Here is a 20,063-nt window from a genome sequence, read left to right on the forward strand (position 1 = left end):
GCACCTGTCCAGGTTGCCGGCTCAATCCCCAGTCGGGGGCGTGCAGGAGGCAGCCAATCAATGACTCTCTCGTCATTGATGTTTCTCTCTCTCTCTCCCTCTCCTTTCCTCTCTCTGAAATCAATAAAGATATATATATATTTTTAAAAAGTCCTTCAGTGATCCTGATGAATACTTCAGTTTGAGTACCAATAACTTAGATCAGGGTTTGACTGTTTTTATAAAGGGCCACATAATAAATGGTTTAGCTTTACAGTCTCTGTTACAACTACTCAACTCTGCCATTGTAGTCTGAAAGCAGCCATAAACGATACATAAATGAATAAGCATGGCTATGTTCCAATAAACCTTTATTACAAAAACAGGCAATGAGGTTTGGAAACTAGATAGAGGTGGTGGTTGCACAACAGTGTGAATGTATTAAATACCACTGAATTCTTCACTTTAAAATGGTTAGTTTTGTGGTGTGTGAATTTCACCTCAATAAATTACTTAAAAAAACAACACCCATCATCACTCGATTTTTATTAGATGGAGAATAGTAGGGTTGGCTCAGAGGAAAGTGGTGGCAATTGGCAAGCACTCTTCCACAGAGGAGAGGAGGCATTCCTGGCTGTAGGGATGGATACTTATATCTAAGGATCAGGGTCTCCTGCTTAACTTTGACCACCCAGAAAGCTCTTCCCCTTAGCACTCAGTATCACCAGTGCTGGCATGAAAGAGTCTGCAATGAGCTAGTTCAACTTGGCTAACAGTTCTTCCAGTTCTGGCCGAGCTTTGAACCTTCCCTTAAAGTCTTCTTCAGTGTGCTGGGGAGAAGAAAAAATAAGTGGGAATTACTGCAGAGCTTTCAGTTATTCACATATACACAGTCTCAAAAAAGGACCCACCAGCCAGCTCTGTAGAGAATGAATCAGATTCAACTAACTTTTATTAAATATCTATTATGTATCAGACTTGTATTAGGTACCAAGGAGTCAAAGCTAAATTAGACTTCCTTCCTGCCTTAAGTGATTATATGGTCTGGTGCGAGAAGACAGGTTTATAAAGAACAAATGCCAAAATTCTCCATTTATAATAGGAAATAACAGACATAGGGACTAGACCATTTCCAGTCAGCATGACCAGCACATTTTCTCCCTGGTTACAGATCTATAATAATTAGCAGAGGCTTAACAAGCATGGATTCAAAACAAGGGAGCTGCACGAAGCAAATGGCATCAGTCTAAGATGACCTGATGTATCTGTGTCATAAGGAACATCTTGGCAACAGGAGCCAAATGCTGAGTATTTAGGCTAAAGTTCCCAATGTATTCCAAGTTTTCCATGGCAAACCTCCTTCTGACTGGCATTCTTTACTGAATATATTCAGTCAGGGTACAGTCAAGCCTCAGAGATCCAAGAACCTTTTCTCTAAAGTACATTTCCCTATTTGTATTCTGATTAGTTATACTGTATGTGATCTTAAATGATGCTTTCTGCTACACAACTGCCTGAGGGAGAGAATTTTGAGGTCTGATGGGCTCACCCCTAACATCAAAATGCTGTGATAGATTTCAGCTTGTGGTCCATCATCCCTGAAGAGGCAGAATAACAACCACAGTAATACCAGCCTGCACACATTTCTTGATTTTTATCTGGGCTAAATTATAAACATTTCTTTGTTGTTTCTAAAGCCAAGCAATCTAGATATTTTGAGCACAGGTTGGCGACCAAGGTGTCTCTTTTCAAACTAGCACCTACCTCCTTCACTGTCAATTTGACTCCCTCAGGAAGATTGCTTCGGATTATTTCCAAGAAAATCTCTGCAAATGTAGCACTCAAACCGCTTATCTGCAAAAGGAAAGATACTCTAAGAGGTGCTGAAAGCTAGGTGATTGGGAGACATGGCATGGGTTTAAATGTCAGCTCCAGCAGAGCTAGATGGCCCTTGGGTGAAGGATTATCACCCAGAGCTGGCTTCAGAGACCAGCCTCTACAGGATCTCTCTTGCTCTCTGCCAGGGCGTCTGCTTGCTGAGATGGTCATGGCCAATATCTGATCCTTAGGCACTGGATGTCATAACTGGACCAAAGAAGTTAGCAAGTCCAGGACGACTTTCTGATTCAAGTTAACCCACATAGACCAGGACCTGACTGGTGTCAGACCCTGTGCTGAGAATCCAGAGGTGAATCAGATGTGTGGGAGAAGGGTTTGAAGGGGGCTGTAGAAACCCACTGGAGAAGTACCTACCTAAATTAATCAGGGGACATCATAGAAAGCTTCCAAAAGAGTAACAGAAAAACAGGAGTAAACTGGGAGACTTCAACAGTAGTGGGAGTTTTCAAGGCAGAGGAAGCAATATTCAGTAAAACGTGGAGGCAGAGCATAGTACGAGGGAATTAAAACTAGTTTGTTGTGTAGCTGGAATGAATGGGGCATGGAGAAAAGCAAGAGAATCATGAGGGCAGTCAGGTGCTAATCTGAAGTTCAAACTTGATCCTGTGGGCCTCAGTGGCAAGATCGGTCTTCGTAAGATGTATCTCGAATAATTTATTTCTGAAAATTATAAAGAACCAAAGATTTTAAGTACTTTAATTATTAAGTACTTCAATAAGTACTTTATAAGTTAACATAGATTTAAGGTGTTACTACCTTAACATTCATTACCTCGCTGATATGTTTCTTGATGGATAAAAAAGGAGTGATGTCCGCTGGAATATTATTTGGCAATAAAAAGGAATGAAATACTGATACATGCTACAACATGGCTGAATCCTGAAAACATTATGCTAAGTAAAAGAAGTCAGACATAAAAAGGCCACATATTGTACAATTCCATTTAAATAAAATGTCCTGAAGAAGTAAAACCATAGAGGCAGAAAGTAGATTAGTGGTTGCTAGGAATCAAGGGAATGGGGAATGATGCTAATGGGTCCAGGGTTTCTTTTTGGAGTGATGAAAATATTCTAATTTGACTGTGGTGATGGTTGCATAACTCTGAATATACTAAAACCCATTTAACTGTACATCTTGAGTGGGTAAATTGTATTGCATAGGAATAAAACTCTCAATAAAGCGGTTATAAAAAATGGGGGTGATGTTAACTGAATTTTTAATAGCTCTGAGCACTCTAATGATGGTGTGGTTGTCACCCATCTGTCTCGGCAATAAAAAGACAGAGAACCAGTGCTAGAGCTAAAGGGAAGCCACTAAGGGGTTGTAATCAGGAAAATGACATGATCACAGTGGGATGAAGGTAAAGCAAAGTTGAACTAAAAGATTTTTAGGGGTAGAAACTTTAGAATGTGGTGAATGGATATCAGAGAAAGAAGGATCAAGCATTAGGCTCAAAGGTGGGGAGGATTCTAGAAAAAAAGGAACATCAGTTCCTCTACAGCAAGTTTTGTAAGCACCGCATGTAGGGCACCTGTGGGACATCCCAGTGGAGAAGTGCAGTAGGCAACTGAGTAGCAGGTTTGAAGCTCAACCATCAGATCAGGACTGGAGATCTAGCCATTACCAGTATATAACGACGGTTACTGAAGTCAGGGGAATGAAGGAGACTGCAGAGAGGAAAGGTATTACATAAGGAAAGATGGAGGGATCAAGAATTGAAACCTGCAGAACATCATCATTCAAGGGGCAGGCAAGAGGAAGAGACGGGCATGGTAGGAGGAAAAATGTACAGAAACAAGAACAAGGAGAGGCAAATACATTTCACATTCCTCCCAGAGTCCCTACCTGAACCACTCGCTCATGGGTGGTAAGAACTGCATCCACAAACATTTTGCTGCCTTGGTCCTGCAGCTGCAATACCTCCATGGTTTTGGTGGGCATCGCGTAACTGTGGGAAGGAAGAGTGAGCTATGGGGAGGGTTCCCTTAAGCCAGCAGCACCACTTCAGTCAGGGTAGTCCCTGAATACAGCCACTACTGCATGCAGAGCTCCTGGGATCTAGAACTATTATCTGCAGCCAGGCCAAAGCAATCGGATCCTCTTAAGCCTCCTCCAGAGTCTCTAAACTCCCTGAAGAGATAGATGGATGTCTAACACTTGTCTGCATCCCCAATCTTGCTTAATATAACACTCTGAATAAAACCTGGTGATTAATAAATATTTGCTGCTACTAAAGAATACCCAAGCCCTGGCTGGTGTGTCTCAGTGGTTAGAGCATTGGCCCATGCATTGAAGGGTCAAGGGTTCAATTCCTGGTCAAGGGCATGTACCTGGGTTGCAGGTTCAATCTTCAGCCCAGGTCCAGGCACACACAGGAGGCAACCAATTCATGTGTCTCTCTCACATCGATGTTTCTCTCTCTCTCCTTCTCTCCCTCCCTCCCTTCCACTCTTAAAAAAAAGAAAGAAAAAAAAAGAATAATGGCCGGAGCGGCTCAGCGGTTGAGCGTTGACCTATGATTCAGGAGATCAAGGTTCAATTCCCAGTCAGGGCACATGCCTGGGTTGTGGGCTCGATCCCCAGTCGGGGGTGTGCAGGAGGCAGCCGATCAATGACTCTCTCATCATTGATGTTTCTATCTCTCTCTATCCCTCTCCCTTCCTCTCTCTGAAATCAATACAAAAAAAAAAAAAGAATAACCAATTCCAAAAGAATCACTAGGTATGCTTTGGAGGCTAACTTTGGGTATTTCACCTCTTCTGGAGAAATGAGGCCTGAAACCCAATTGTTTTAGAGCAGGATTTCTCAGTCTCAGCACTATTGACATTTTAGACCAGATAATTCTTTGTTGCGGGGGGCTGGCCTACACACCCTAACTACCCACCAGATGCCAGTAGTACTCCCTAAGTAGTGACAAACAAAATTATCTCCAGACATTGTTAAATGTCCCCTGGTTGAGAACCACTGTTGTAGAGTCTACGCTCACTATAATCAGCTTCAGCAGATCTACGTGCTACAGTGCAAAGAACACTGGACTTAGGGTCAAATCTTGGCCCTGCCATTTATTAGCAATATTTACTAAGGCGAGTCGCTCCCCTCTCTGAGAAGAGGGTTACAATCTAGGCTATATCAACAGATTATTGTGAGGATTAAGTGTGATGATGAGATAGGACTGATGGCTACACAGAAATATGGCAGTAGTGTTCGTCTTATCAAAAAGTTCATCGCATTGAAGATAATTGGAATAACAGTAGAATTCCTGATTTTCATGACATAAAAAGCTTCATTAACAGCAGGGGGGTATGGCCCTCTACAGATGGACTGCTACAAAGGAACTTTAGTGTAATGGGGAATAGATTAGAGACATGACAGTTAGTCCTAGGTTTAAATATTGGCTCTGCCACTTATTACCTATTTGACCTTGGACAAATTAATTCAGCATTTTTTTTTTTTTTAATCCTCACCCAAGGATATTTTCCCATTGATTTTTAGAGAGAGTGGAAGGGAGAGAGGAGAGGGGAAGGGGGGGAGAGAGAGAGATGTGAAAGAGACACATCAACTTGTTGCCTCCCACATGTGCCCCGACCCCGATCACAAATGAGTCTGCAACCGAGGTATGTGCCCTAGACTATGAATCGATCCCAGGACCCTTTGGTCCTTGGGCCAATGCTCTAACAACTGAGACAAACCAGCCAGGGCCAATTTAGCTTTCCGAGTCTCAAAATCTTCAGCTATAAAATGGAGGGTAATCATAATTAGTTATAGGGTTGTAACAGTGATTAAATGAGATTGCATAGTAATTTGCCTGACATACTATACCTACAAATGCCAGTTCTTATGAGCAATGAGTAAATGCTAGGTGTTGCAAACTCTTTCAGCCAGCCTCCCTAAATAACATTCCCTCCCACTTTCAGCACAATCTTTGATCTTCTCTTCCCATTCATATTTGGTGATAGCTTCCATGTATATATATTCATAGACTTGTTTTGGAAGATCAAGTAAAATAACTATGTAAAAGCTTTCAGAAAAGTAAAAAACACTCTAAAATGCTATTTTTTCCTTTTTGACATTCTGCAGATAAGACTAATTAAAGGAAGTTGTCCATTCCTGCTCCTGGGCATACATTTTATTCTTCAACACTTACTTTACCAACATTTCATTTATTTTTTATTCACTCATTCATTCAACAAACATTTACTGAAAGCCTGCTCTGTCCTAGGCATTCTGTTGGGCAATATAGAGTCTGTGCTTTAAAGGAGCTCACTAAGCCTGGCTGGTGTGGCTCAGTTGTTGAGCATCAACTATGAGCCAGGAGATTGCAGTTTGATTCCTGGTCAGGGCACATGCTGGGGTTTCGGGCTTGATCCCCAGCAGGGGGCATGCAGGAGGCAGCCAATCAGTGACTCCCTCTCATCACTGATGTTTCTATCTCTCTCTCCCTCTCCCTTCCTCTCTCTGAAATCAATAAAGACATATTTGAAAAAAAAGGAGCTCACTAAGAGTGTTTTGGACAGACAGGTAAGTATATGAACATCTTCACTACAGTAAGACAAAGACAATAATAAATATGTACCAAATATTATAGGGTAAGAGGGAGAGAAGTGGGGCTCAGGGAAGGCTTCCAAGATGAAGTATTATCAAAATGTAAAGAATGACCCGGCAGGCGTGGCTCAGTGGTTGAACGTTGACCTATGAACCAGGAAGTAGAGGTTCGATTCCTGGTCAGGGCACATGCCCGAGTTTCAGGCTTGGTCCTCAGTAAAGGGCATGCAGGAGGCAGCTGATCAATGACTCTCTCCCTCCCTCTCGCCTTCCTCTCTCTGAAATCAACAAAAACGTATTTAAAAAAAGAAAAGAAAAAAATTCCTTTAAAAAAAAAGATGTAAAGACTGACCAGAGGTGTTTACCCAAAAAAATGTAGCAGTTATCTACAAAGGCAAGGAGGCATGAGAGGCTCTCAAAGAGAACCAACAAAAAACCCCAGACATAGTTTGATAAGGAAATACTGGGAACTCTGGTCATTTCAAAGTATAATAGGCCTTTGAGTAGTAAGAATATAGGTAATTTTCCATTAGTGTTTATATTTTTCTGTACTTTACAAATTTTCTATAATAAACATTACTTGGATGATCACATAGTAAAAACAGCGGGGAAGAAATGAAATAACTGATTTTCAAGAGTCAACCTAACATGGCAAAATAATGCTACCATTTGGGAGTACAGCTTGAGGCTGGATATAAGGAAGCCGGCTGTGGTTCTTAGGGAACTTAGAATTAATGAACTCTACTCTATATAAGTTATACCTCCATTTTAAACAATGTAAGTGGGAAAGAAAAGAAAAGAAAAAAAGAAAAGAAAAGAAAAGAAAAGAAAAAAGAAAAGAAAAGAAAAGAAAAGAAAAGAAAAGAAAAGAAAAGAAAAGAAAAGAAGAAAGAGTTGCTTTGAAAGAAAGAAAGAGAAAGAAAGAAAGAAAGAAAGAAAGAAAGAAAGAAAGAAAGAAAGAAAGAAAGAAAGAAAGAAAGAAAGAAAGAAAGAAAGAAAGAAAGAAAGAAAGAAAGAGTTGCTTTTACAGAGAAAGATGCTGAGTGATGCTGTCACTCTCCAAAGAGCACAGAAGCTATATCAGTTTCAGACCTGGAAGCTGCTCCCAGATGAGTAATATTTCCATCTCTCCAGGCAACTGCTCAGCAAGGGAGGCAGGCAAATTAAGGGACTTGCAGGAGAGGCCCCTTCCTCTCCTCTCCTAGGTTAGTTGCAGTAACAGCAAAGCAGACCATTTATAGAACAAAAGCCAGCACACTGCTTCTTTGCTCAATTCCATCTCAAGGTCAAAGCCCTGCCCCCCACTCCCAGAGGAAAATGGATCATGATGAAATGAAAATCAAAAGAAAAAATTGTTTCATCTATGAAAAGCTGGGCAGTGAGAATGCCTAGCAATACAGTGGTCTGAAAACCTCAATCAATGCAAAGAAGTGAGTTGCTGAAAATAAATCTCTTTATGCTTTGTGCTATTTGGAGCAAGAGCCAGGAAAGAGGCAAAAAACAGTATATCATTCATTCTCCTGTTCTAGGAATCACATCCATGCCTATTGGAACTCAATCCAAGTCAACGAATATTTATTCATTGCCTACTATGTGTCAGGTACTGGGCAAGGTCTTAAGGTTATTAGACTGCTGATGGACACAGAAACAATCCTTGCCTTATGGATCTTTGAGTCTAAAAAGAAATACTAATAAAAGCCAAGTGATTACAAGGGAACGACTGTTATGAAAGGTAAGGTATGTAACCTTCACATCTAAATATGTAACAAAGGACCTATTTTAATGAGTTCCTATGAAGAAGTGACATTCAAGATGAAACATAAGGAAAAAATAGGAATTAGGTGAAGGGAAAAGAGTATTACAAGCTCTAGAGAGCATATGCAAACGTCCTTGGGTGAGGAGGGACGAAAACAAAGCCAGTGTAATTGGAGGGAGAAAGTAAGAGTTAAAGCAAGAGAGGCAAGCCCAGGCCATGGGGCATCTAGAAAGCCATGTGAGTACCTTTAATTTGATCCTAAAGGAATGGGAAGCCATGGAAGGAATTTATCATGGGAGTGACATGATCTTATTTCCATTCTAGAAACATCACACTGAAAGCTGTGTGGAGAACCAGTTAGGAGGAATTGAGAATTGGGGGGGGGGGGCTGTCAAATCCAGACCTCGCCATTTATTCCGTGTATGATTATATGCAAGTTTCTATTATAGTAGAAATAATAATAGCAGCCAAGAGTTGTAAGCACTTTAAATATAGTAACTCCCTTAATTTTTATAATAGCCTTTTTAGGTAGGTACTTTATTTTTTTTTTTTAATTTTTTAAAAAAAATATATTCTTATTGATTTCAGAGAGAGGAAAGGAGAGGGGGAGAGAGAGAGAGAAACATCAATGATGAGAGAGTCATTGATCAAACCTGCAACCGGGCATGTGCCCTGACAGGGAATCGAACCCCGATCGCCTAGATCCTAGGTTGACACTCAACCGCTGAGCCACACCCGGCAGGGCTAGGTAGGTACTTTAGTTAACCCCATTTTATAGATGAGGAAACTAAGACACAAACAATAAGAATGTGGCAGAGCACAAGTGAAACCTAGGTGGTCTGGCTCCAGAGTTGAGCTTTGATTCACTATGTACAAAGTGTTTGTTTGAATTAAGTAACAATTACAAAAAAACATACTTAGCAGAGTGGCTGGCTGATAGTAGGTGCTCAACAAATGCTACTGCCTTCCTGCCTTTATTCAAATAGAGCCAGAGTTTTTCACAGCTGGGTTTTAAAAACAGCACATTTTAAAAAGTCCTTCTGAAAATGTAAAGACACTATTCCAGGGAGTTGATCCACTGTTGGTAAGATAACATTCTGTAAATGACATTTAATGCTTCTTTGCTACCACAACCTCTGAGAAACTACTCCTAATCCCTGCCAGCTGGGAAAAAAATCCGTTCATTAATTATTAATTATTATTTAGAGTGTTGCAATCTGCCAGTCTGTTACGTGCTATCATATATTATTTTATTTAATTTCCAGAACTCAAAGAAACAAGAAAATGATCATCCCATTTATACAGGAGAAATAACTGAGGTTCAGATTTTCCTAAGGTCATATTGCCAGTAACTGGTAGAGCTAGAATTTAAATCAGGCAGTTTGATTCCAGAGCTGGTACTGTGCTACTCAAAGTGTGGTCCATAGACAAGCTGCTGGTGAGCAAACTGCTTGTTATCAGTCTAGGACAAGATAAGGAGCGTGCAACAGTCACTAAACACACTATTTAACTCAGTCAACAATTTTTTTCAATAGCAAGACTTTTTTTGATGAAGGAAGCAAAGCATAAATGCACATTTTGTCATAGCTTCTGATACCTTCGTGGAGTGGTACTTTGAGAGGCATTGCTCTAAATTATTATACTATTCTGCTTCCTTGAACTGGCATTGTACTTTATCTTTCACTTACCACCTTCCACATTATGTTAAAATTATTTCTCTGTGTGCTTGTGTGCACACACACAGACGTACATACTCCCTGAAATCAGTAACATTCACCTTAGCATCCTCCAGTTAGAATGCCCAGTACAGGATGGCTGGTGTGGCTCAGTGGTTGAGTGTCAACCCGTGAACAGGGAGGTCATGGTTCAGTTCCCAGTCAGGGCTTGATCTCCAGTAGGGGGCGTGCAGGAGGCAGCCGATCAATGACTCTCTCATCATTGATGTTTCTGTGTCTCTCTCTCCTTCTCCCTTCCTCTCTCTGAAATCAATAAAGATATATTTTAAAAATAATAATAAAATAAAATAAATAAAAATATGTTTTTATTGATTTCAGACAGAGGAAGGGAGAGGGAGAGAGAGACACAGAAACATCAATGATGAGAGAGTCATTGATCGGCTGCAGCCCGCAACCCGGGCATGTGCCCTGACCGGGAATCGAACCCTGATCGCCTGGATCCTAGGTCGACGCTTAACGGCTGAGCCACGCCCAGCAGGGCTAAAAACATGTATTTTTTAAAAAATTAAAAAGAAAAAGAAAAAGAATGCCTAGCACAATGCTTATCACATAGCAAGAAGAGGCTCAATCAACAGCTTTTAATCGATTAATTAAAAGCACTGTCATTAAACTTTAGGAAATGTACACCACACAACTGGATTGTGTAGTCATATTGAAGAACTTGTTATTGTTTCAACAATGGCTTAATGTTCCTCATGTGGAAAGCAGGCCCTGTGCTAGGTGCTGAAGAAATAAAGAACACAGTCCCCATCTAGTCAGTGGGGAGGGGAGCTGACACATGAATAGATGATTACAGCCCAAAGCACTAAGTGACATGATAGAGGTGTGTGTCAAGTGCTGAAAGAGCACCAACTCTCTGGGGCATCAGAAATAGATAAAGCACATCTTTAGGCCTAAAACAACTGAAGTACTATCTGCTGTGAGAGCTAAAAGCACGCCTTATTATCCAATCTTCCAAAGAGCACATTTAGCACAGTTATACTCTAAGTTATAAAGGTTCAAAAGTTCAAATTTGACTTAAAGACTTAAAATAAGACCCTATAGAATTAAAAATACTGGAGTCTGGCAGAACTCGGTTAAATCCAGGTAATTTACTAGTTCTGTGACTTTTGGCTATTTTGAGCCTTGGTTTCCTCATCTGTACAATGGGAATCTATCTAATGAGTAAGAAAGTATAATTTTTGCCATATTCATATATTGTGCCATGTATTACCTTTTCACAATGGCAAACCACCCAAAATATAATTTATTAAACATTTTCCTTTAAGTAAGCACAATTTAAAATTTAATTTAAAAAAGAAAGTTGAGATATGGAATAACTGGAATTCATGTAGCTGATGTGAAAGAAAATGGTACAGCCAATTTGGAAAACAGTTTGGCAGTTTCATATAAATTTAAACATACACTACACTTAACCCTTTGACCCTGCAATCATAGCCCTAGAGAAGCAAAAACTTAAGTTCTCACAAAAACCTGTACATGTTTATAGTAGCTTTATTCCTAGTTGCCAAAAACTGTAAGCAACACAAATGTCCTTCAACTGGTGAATGGATAAACAAACACACATCCATTCAATGAAATGATAATCAGCAACAAAAAGGAACAAACAACTTGACACTGGCAAACATGGATGAATCTCAAATACATTATCAGTGAAAGAAGCCAGACCTCCAAGGAAAAATACTGTATGATTCCACTAATATGACATTCTGGAAAAGGCAAAAACTATAGGGACAGAAAATAGATCAGTATTTGCTAAGGGCTGGGAGTATGGGGAGGGAATAACTACAAAGGGAGAAGAGAACTTCTTGGGATGATGAAAATATTCTCTATCTTGATTATGATGGTATTTACTCTCTATTGTATATCTGTCAAAACTCAGAAACTGTTCACTAAAAGGGTGAATTTTTACTGAATGTAAATTATATATCAATAAACCTAACTTTATATTACAACTATAAATGAAAAAACAGTATCAGCTGTCTTAAATAGAAAGTAAAAATAAGTACAATGAAAACAAAATAATGTTATAAAATTCTAGCTAGATTCTAGTGCTAGCCAAAGACTCTGAGCCAGAGGTACCCTCTCTGTTATAAAGATTAGAAAGTGTTTGTTTAGAGTGGTGTTAAGAACATACCAGAACCACACTAAGAATTTATCCTTGACATATTAGAATGAGAATTAAAAAGGGTACCCCACACTTTCTGAAACACTAAGATAAGATGTGTAAAGGGCCTGGCCTAGAGATAGTCAGTAAATGTTAGTTTTCCTCCCCTACACTTTTCCAACAAATCCAAAGAGTAAATGAAAAGCAGAGCAGGCAAAGAATACCTAGATAAATGCGGACAAATACCATCTTAATGGATCAAAGGAATGAAAATAGATAAAATGTCAATTCTCCTCAAATTTATCTACAGATTCAACACAATCTCAACAAAATTCCATCAGGCTCTTTTCTCTAGAAATCAACAAACTAATTATAAAATTTTTATGAAAAACCTAGAAAAGCCAAAATAATTTTGAAAAAGAACAAAGTTGTAGTTTCAGTAATCAAGCTACAGTAATCAAGATAGTGTGGATTTGTGTAAGCATAGATATATAGATCAATGTAAGGGAATAGAGTACAGAAATAGATCTAAACAAACATGGTTAATTGACTTTCAGGAGGCGCTAAGACAATTCAATGGAGAAAGAAAATCTTTTTAACAAATGGTGTTTGAACAATTGGATATGTATATTTAAAAAAATAAAGAACTTCAACCCATATCTCACACTATATACAAAAATAACTCAAAATGGATCACAGATCTAAAAGTAAAACTTAAAACTACAGAATTTCTAGAAGAAAACATAGAATATCTTTGTGATCTTGGGTTAGGCAAAGATTTCTTAGATATGACACCAAAAGCATGAAAAACAAAGGAAAAAATTGATAAACTGAACTTCATCAAACTTAAACTTCTACTGTCCAAAAGACTCAGATAAGACGACAAAAGCCCTGGCCAGTTTTGCTCAGTGGTTAGAGTGTCGTCATCAGACTGAAGTGTCTTGGGTTCGATTTCCGGTCAAGGGCACATACCTGGGTTGCAGGTTCAATCCCCGGCCCTGATTGGGGCTCGTGCGAGAGGCAACCAATCGATGTGTCTCTCTCACATTGATGTTTCTCTCTCTCTTCCTCTCCCTCCCTCCCTTACACTCTCTCTAAAATATCCTTGGGTGAGGATTAAAAGAAACAAAAAACAAACAAACATGGAGTGAGGATTTAAAATAAAAAAAAGATGATGATGACAAGTTAAGCCATAGACAGAGAAATATGTGCAAAACACGTACTGAAAAAGAACTGCTATCTAAAAATAGATTGTAAAAAACTTTCATAATTCAGTAATAAAAAAAAAAACAACCCAATTTTAAAAATAGACAAAAGATTTGGACATATCATCAAAGAAGATATACAGAAGGTAAATAAGTACATGAAAAGATACTCAATATCATTTATTTATCAGGGAAGTGAAAATTAAAACCACTATGAGATACTACTATGTATGTATTAGAATATCTTTTTAAAAAATCTGACAGCCCAGCCAGGTGTGGCTCAGTGGTTGAGCATTGACCTGGGATCCAGGAGATTGGGGTTCAATTCCCGATAGAGGCACATGCCTGGGTTGCGGGCTGCAGCCGATCAATGACTCTCTCATCATTGAGGTTTCTGTCTCTCCCCCTCTCCCTTCCTCTCTCTGAAATTAATAAAGATACATTTTTAAAAATAAATAAATAAATTTGACAATACCAAGTGCTGACCAAAATAAGGAGTTACTCGAACTCTCATGTGTTGCTGATGGGAATACAAAATGGTGCAGCCAATTTAGAAAACAATTTGGCGGTTTCTTACAAAGTTAAACATGGATTCATTATACAATCCCAAAATCCCAGTCTTAGGTAGTATCCAAGAGAAAAGAAGACATATGAAGCACAAAGCCTGTATGAGAATGCTTATGGCAGTTTTGTTCATAATAATCAACAAACTGGAAACAATCCAAATATACATCCACTGATTAATGGATAAGCCAATTAAAATCCACCATTTAATGGAATATTGCTCAATAATAAAATACTTACAAAAACATGGATAAATCTTAAACACATTATGCCAAGTGAAAGAGGCCAGACAGTTACATACTGTATGATTCTACTTACATGATGTTCTAGAGAACTTAAAAACAACAGGGACAGAAAATCAATTGGTGGTTGCTGGGGACTTGAAGGGGGAAGGGGGGGAGACTGACTACATCTGGGCACTGGGGAACTTTTGGGGTTAATAAAACTGTTGTATATTTTGATTGTGGCAAAGTATATACCTAAAAAGGGTGAAATTACCACATGTAAATTTTATCTCAAAACCTCATTTAACAATAACAAAGCAGAGCATGCAACCCACACCAAGAATATTTCATGCAAAGACATCCTCATACCTTTCCTCCACTTTAATGGAGAGATGGTTGCAGAGGTTGTGAACATATTGGGCATAACTCTCTGCCAGTGCCATGTCGTATGCAGTCATGTGAATGTTCAAAACCCCATATTCATAATCTGTCCCCAAATTAATGGGTCTTACTTCCACTTTTCCCCTCTTCTTCTTGGGCTGAACAGAAAGCAAAAAGAGAAGATAAATCAAACTATTATAGAAAAAATTCTAATCATCCAATCTGATATTTAAACAAATCAATCTTTCATATAAATTTGCTTACGAATTTTCTCTCAGGCTATCGTACCTACAAAATGAAGTTCTGGAAAGGAATGGGCAGCTTACTTTGCCAGTCTAGGCTGTGACATCAGCCAATGAAAGGAAAGGGAATATTGCTGGCATTACTTGAAGATGTATGAATATAAGTGACTGTCTTCTACAATTAACTTGTCTTGAAACTCATCTGCCATCTCTGGCCCTCAGTGTCCCAATTTTTAAATTGATGGGCTTATGTTTGGTAACAGATTCTTAATCTAGAACCCATAGACGAAATTCAAGGAGTCTGTCAACCCAAAATTTGTAAGCAAAATTTTGCACATGTGCACATTTTTTTGAGAGAATCCTTAGCTTTCATGAGAATCCTAAAGAAATCAATTGCAAGGAAACTCAGCATTAGTTTTCTTTTAACCTTCATAGCTTTAACATTCTGCAATTATTTAGACCGTCTTCCTCTTAAGAATTGTGAGGTAGAAAAATTATTTTTTTCCTACTTTTCTCTTTCATTAAAGTGTTGCTTCACTACATATCAACTTGTGCAAGCTGCTGTTAAAAAGTTAAAATGAGGCCTGGGAAAAAAAGATGTTGAACACAACATAGATCAGGATCAAGAAATTTTCTCAACTGGAAATAATCAAACCTAAATACTCATCAAGAGGGGAACTTGTTAAATAAATCATGGAATGTCCATATACTAGTACATTAGGCAGCTGTAAGAAGAAAAAGAACTTCTTTATGTACTGATATGGAAAAGCCTTTAAAATAAATTAGATGATAAAAGCAAATTGTAGAATGTGTTCAGAATATTGTCATACATATAAAAAACAGTCGGATGCCATACATATAAAAAGAATAGGTATGTGTGTGTAGTTATATACATATTTATTTGAATAGTTTATATCCAAAAACTATCTCTAGAGGGATGCACAAAAATACTATATCATTGGCTGCCAGTGAAGGAACTGGGTGGCCGGGGCATAGAGGTGGAAAGGAGACTTTTTAACTGTTTCCCTTTTATATTTTTTGAAACATTTATAATGTGAATCTTTTATCAAATCAAAATTAGAATCTTAAAATCTATGTTTTTAAAAAAATTTAGTAAAAATTTTAGTGCAATATAATACACTGAAAAATGCATAAATATACAGCTCAATGAATTTTCACAAAGTTAAAATACTTGTATAATCAGTATCCTGAACAAGAAATAGACCAGCACCAACATTCAAAAAGTCTCCTGTCCACCCTAGCTGGTCTTGCTCAGTGGTTAGAGCGTTGGCCTGTGGACTGAAGGGTCCCGAGTTCGATTCCGGCCAAGGGCATGCACTTCGGTTGCAGGCTTGATCCCTGGCCCTGGTCGAGGCGAACCAGTCAATGTGTCTCTCTCACATTGATATTTCTCTCTCTCCTCTCTTTCTTTCTCCCCCTTCCACTCTCTCTGAAAAGTACTGGAAAATATATCCTCAGGTGAAGATTAAAAAAAAAGTCTCCTGCCCCCCTAATTGGTAACCACTATTCTAACTTCTAAAAACTATAGGGTTAATTGGCTTGTTTTTTGAAATTCACAAAAGTGAAATGATACACTATGTTCTCTTAGGCATCTGGCTTTTTTCATTCACTGTTTGTAAAATTCACCATGTATCAGGTAAAACAATAGTTCCTTCCTAGTCTATTGTATGAATATGCTACACTTTATTACCTTTTTACCATTGGTGGAAATTTAGGTTGTTTCCAGTGTAGGGTCATTATGAATAATAGCATTGCTACCAATGTTCTTGTACGTATTTTTCAGTGAACCTACGTATGCATTTTTGTTGGGGATATACCTAGAACCTGAACTAATTAGATTATGCATATGTTCACCTTCAATATTCTCAAACAGTTTTACAAAGTGCTTTCCAATTTAGACTCCCACCAGAGTGAGTGAGGGTTCTAATTGCTCTACCTTCTTGCTAACACTACGAAACTTAGTATAGTTGGGTTTTCTAGTTTGTTTTAGCCATTCCAGTTGGTATGAAGTGGTAATGAATTAGGGTTTTAGCTTGCATGTTCTTTAAGTCTACTGAGGCCGAGGACCTTCCCATATGTTCATTAACCATTTCGATGCTCTCTTTTGTAAACTGTGTATTCAAGTATTTTGCCCATTTTTAGATTGGGCCATTTGTCTTTCTCTTATCAATTTGAAGAGGTTCTTTCTATATTATTGATATGATCCTTTGTTTTGTTTTGTTTTTTTAAATATATCTTTATTGATTTCAGAGAGAGGAAGGGAGAGGGAGAGAGATAGAAGCATCAATGATAAGAGTGTCATCATTGATCGATCAGTTGCCTCCTGCATGCCCCTGCCTGGGGATCAAGCCCACAACCTGGGCATGTGCCCTGATTGGGAATCAAACCGCTATCTCCTGGATCCCAGGTCAATGCTCAACTGCCGAGCCATGCCTGGCTGGGCAAGCCTTTGTTATATACAAGCTGCAAATTATCTTCTCCCTCTCGGTAGCTTTCCCTTTTACTTTTTAATTGTGCGTTTTGAGTAGTTCTTATTTTTAATGTAATTCAACTTATTCATTCTTTTAAGGTTATAGTGATTTTGTGTCCAGTTTAAAATCTGTCTACCTTGAGATCATGAAGATATTTTTCTATGTTATCTTCTAGCAGTTTATTTTAACATTTACATTTAGATCTACAGCTCATTTTTAAGTGATTTTTGTGTATGGTGTGAAACAGGAGTCAACAGCCAATTTTTTCCCACATGATCACCAGTGCAGTTGACCCAGCACCACTACAGTGCCACCTTCATCATATAAGTGCCCACAGACATGTGGGTCTGTTCCTATACTTTTTATTCTGTTCCATTGGGCTGTCTATCCTTGAGCCAAAACCACACTGTCCTAATTATTGTAGATTTATAATAAGTCTTGATGTTTGGTAGAAATCCTGTCTATTTTTTTAAGAAAAAGGGAAAAATATCTACCTGTATCTCTATTTACATGTCTTAAGTCATCTCTATCTAACAGCCAATAGCCTAGCGGCTGCCACAGCAGCATGGTTCCTGGCAGAGAACCTGGAATGGTTCTCTTACATCACTGCTCTCCAGGTCAGGCTAGGAGAGCAGGGACCCAATATGGGGAAGCAGGGGGAGGACTCAGAAACAGTCCTTTCACAAGGCCAGTAATATTGATGACAGGCCTGATCTTACAAGGGTGTTCCAGGAACTCAAGAAAACACTATGTATAGTGGTTAATACAATCTGTGGCACGTAGTTAAGCACTCAAGAAATATTAACTTTTAATACTATTTTCATTCTTACATTCCTCATATCTAGCACAGGGCCTGGCAGAGAAAACATGTAATGAATCACTCTTTTAGATTTTAGAACAGGACAGCATTTAGAGATGATTTTGTCCTAGTTCTTCATCTTTGCAAGGATAGAATATGAAATCCAGAGAGATTAAATAAGTCCCCCCGGAGTCACAAAGCCAGACAGGACAGATCCTAGGAACTAAAACCCAGACCTCCTGACCCCCAATGCAGGGATTTTTCCACTGCAGCCTCTGTATCCCTGAAGTTCTTAACAGTGGTGTCCACCTCAGGGTCCTAGAGTTTGCAGTGAGTGAAACGCCATCCTCTAGAGACCAGCCATCAAGGAGCAGGAAATTGGCTCTGTCTTCTTCAAAGGCCACCACACCCGAGGCCAAATGCAACAATCCAGACTTTTTATCATGACAGTCAGCACTACAGTCAGATCTGTGAAGGGTACTAACATCGGAATGCAATGGGGAGTGGCTGAAATTTTCCAGCAGAGAGAGGAGGAGCTTTTCTGAAGTCTTTTCTTAACCAGGAAAAATGCCAGGGTTTTTCAAAGGTGTCACTTTAGGAGAACAAAAAAAGAAAGCTGATTCCAGTATCCCTCTTGGCATCTCACTTGCTTCTCCGTGTTGGCCTAGATATGCCTGGAGCCGTCCACACCACCAGGGGCTTGCTCTGTCTCAGTTCTGGGCCAGGGCACAGAATAACCAGCAAGAGCTGACTGCACAGAATACCAGTCACTAAGGCCTATAATTTTTACCTGCACAGTCTTTCTCACATCTTTCCTTTCTTTTCTAACTGCCTGAATTCAGACCTTCACGACTGCCATCGAGAGTTAGTAAAGATATCTGTGCACGGGATATACATGATTAGGGCTGTGTTCTGGGGAGGCCACCTGACTACACATGAAGGGGAGCCAGGCAGGAAAGGAAGGGAGGCTGGGAGGAAGGTGGCAGAGAAGATGGACTACTGTCCACCTTCAAACTTTGGCACTACTGTGAATGACCTGGTTTCACATTGGGGTGGCCCAGGGTGGCCATTCTTAGATCCCTGTAGGACTGCACTATGATCCCCAAAATGGACCATAGGATAAATTACTAAACCACTTTTGTAAAGAAATGGCCACATTATTGCTCTGTTTTACAGACAGAAAAGAGGATCTCTGAAGGCACATTCTTGCCCAGGGTTACTGGAAACTTTGCTGGGAAAGAAAAGATAAAGAAAGGAGTCTTAACGAGAATCACAGGCTGCTATGGCTGGAAGGGATTTTAAAGATAATTTAGTCTCTCCTTCCTTCCCTCCCTAATTTTACACAAGGGGGAGGCTGAGACCCAGAAAGGTGAAATGATTGGCTTAAGAGTACAATAGTAAGGAAACAGCAAAGATAACCACTTTATGTCCAGCAGCCCAGGCTCTCTCCTCTAGCTTCTGCTAATAGTATCACTACAGGGGGCATTCTCCAGAGTGGGAAAGTTGGGAAGGAATTTTATCATCCTAATCCTCAAGAGAAAAGGCTGATATGCTTAAAATATATTCAGCTTCCAGAAATTCTGGTGGTGGCAATTTAAAAATTTACGCTTGGGGTCTTGAATGATTTGGTGATGGTACTCTGAACAGCCCATAATAAGCTGTACGGTGCATGGACATCAAGTGATTATGTTTATAACTCAATGTGCACACTCACGAGATGTACACCAGACAGGAGACCTGGCACCGGCTGGGTGGCAGAAGCAAAGCCTGGCGCTGCACAAAGAGCATTAGACTTAGATGGAAGCCAAAGAGAGCGACTCAATCCTGTCTACTGTCACTACTTGACATTGAGTGTCCTCTCGAGGTGTCAGTGTGTTCATCTTAACACCTAAGGTTCTTGTAAAGCTCAAAATAGTGACTTTATATGAAATGGAAATAGCATAGACATTAGATGGATTCTGACCATACACAGTTCAAATATTGGCTCTGGAAATTACTAGCCATTTGGACAAGTCATTTAATTGCTCTGAGTCTTGTATTCCTCAAATGAGGTCTTTAATAACCATAAGATATCTGAGGATCAAATAAAATTTACCATTTGTAAATGAAATAGTGTTTTTAAAAGCCTGGCATATCA

At 39.2% G+C, this 20,063-nt stretch overlaps 1 protein-coding gene across 1 annotated transcript in view; it reads right to left on the bottom strand.

Annotated features, from left to right (window-relative positions):
- Positions 1-333: 333 nt before the first annotated feature.
- Positions 334-20,063, bottom strand: part of MRPL48 (mitochondrial ribosomal protein L48) — a 40,585-nt gene continuing 20,855 nt past the window's right edge. The window contains exons 5-8 of the mRNA XM_016208476.2: positions 14,382-14,551; positions 3,724-3,826; positions 1,744-1,833; positions 334-809 (exon numbers count right to left, since the gene is read on the bottom strand). Of these exons, the coding sequence (XP_016063962.1) occupies positions 735-809; positions 1,744-1,833; positions 3,724-3,826; positions 14,382-14,551 (438 nt within the window). The 3' untranslated portion in view covers positions 334-734. The remainder of the gene's footprint in view (positions 810-1,743; positions 1,834-3,723; positions 3,827-14,381; positions 14,552-20,063) is intronic.

This window comes from Miniopterus natalensis, chromosome 11 (assembly GCF_054644295.1).
Source record: "Miniopterus natalensis isolate mMinNat1 chromosome 11, mMinNat1.hap1, whole genome shotgun sequence".
In the NCBI taxonomy this organism is placed as follows: Eukaryota; Metazoa; Chordata; class Mammalia; order Chiroptera; family Miniopteridae; genus Miniopterus; species Miniopterus natalensis.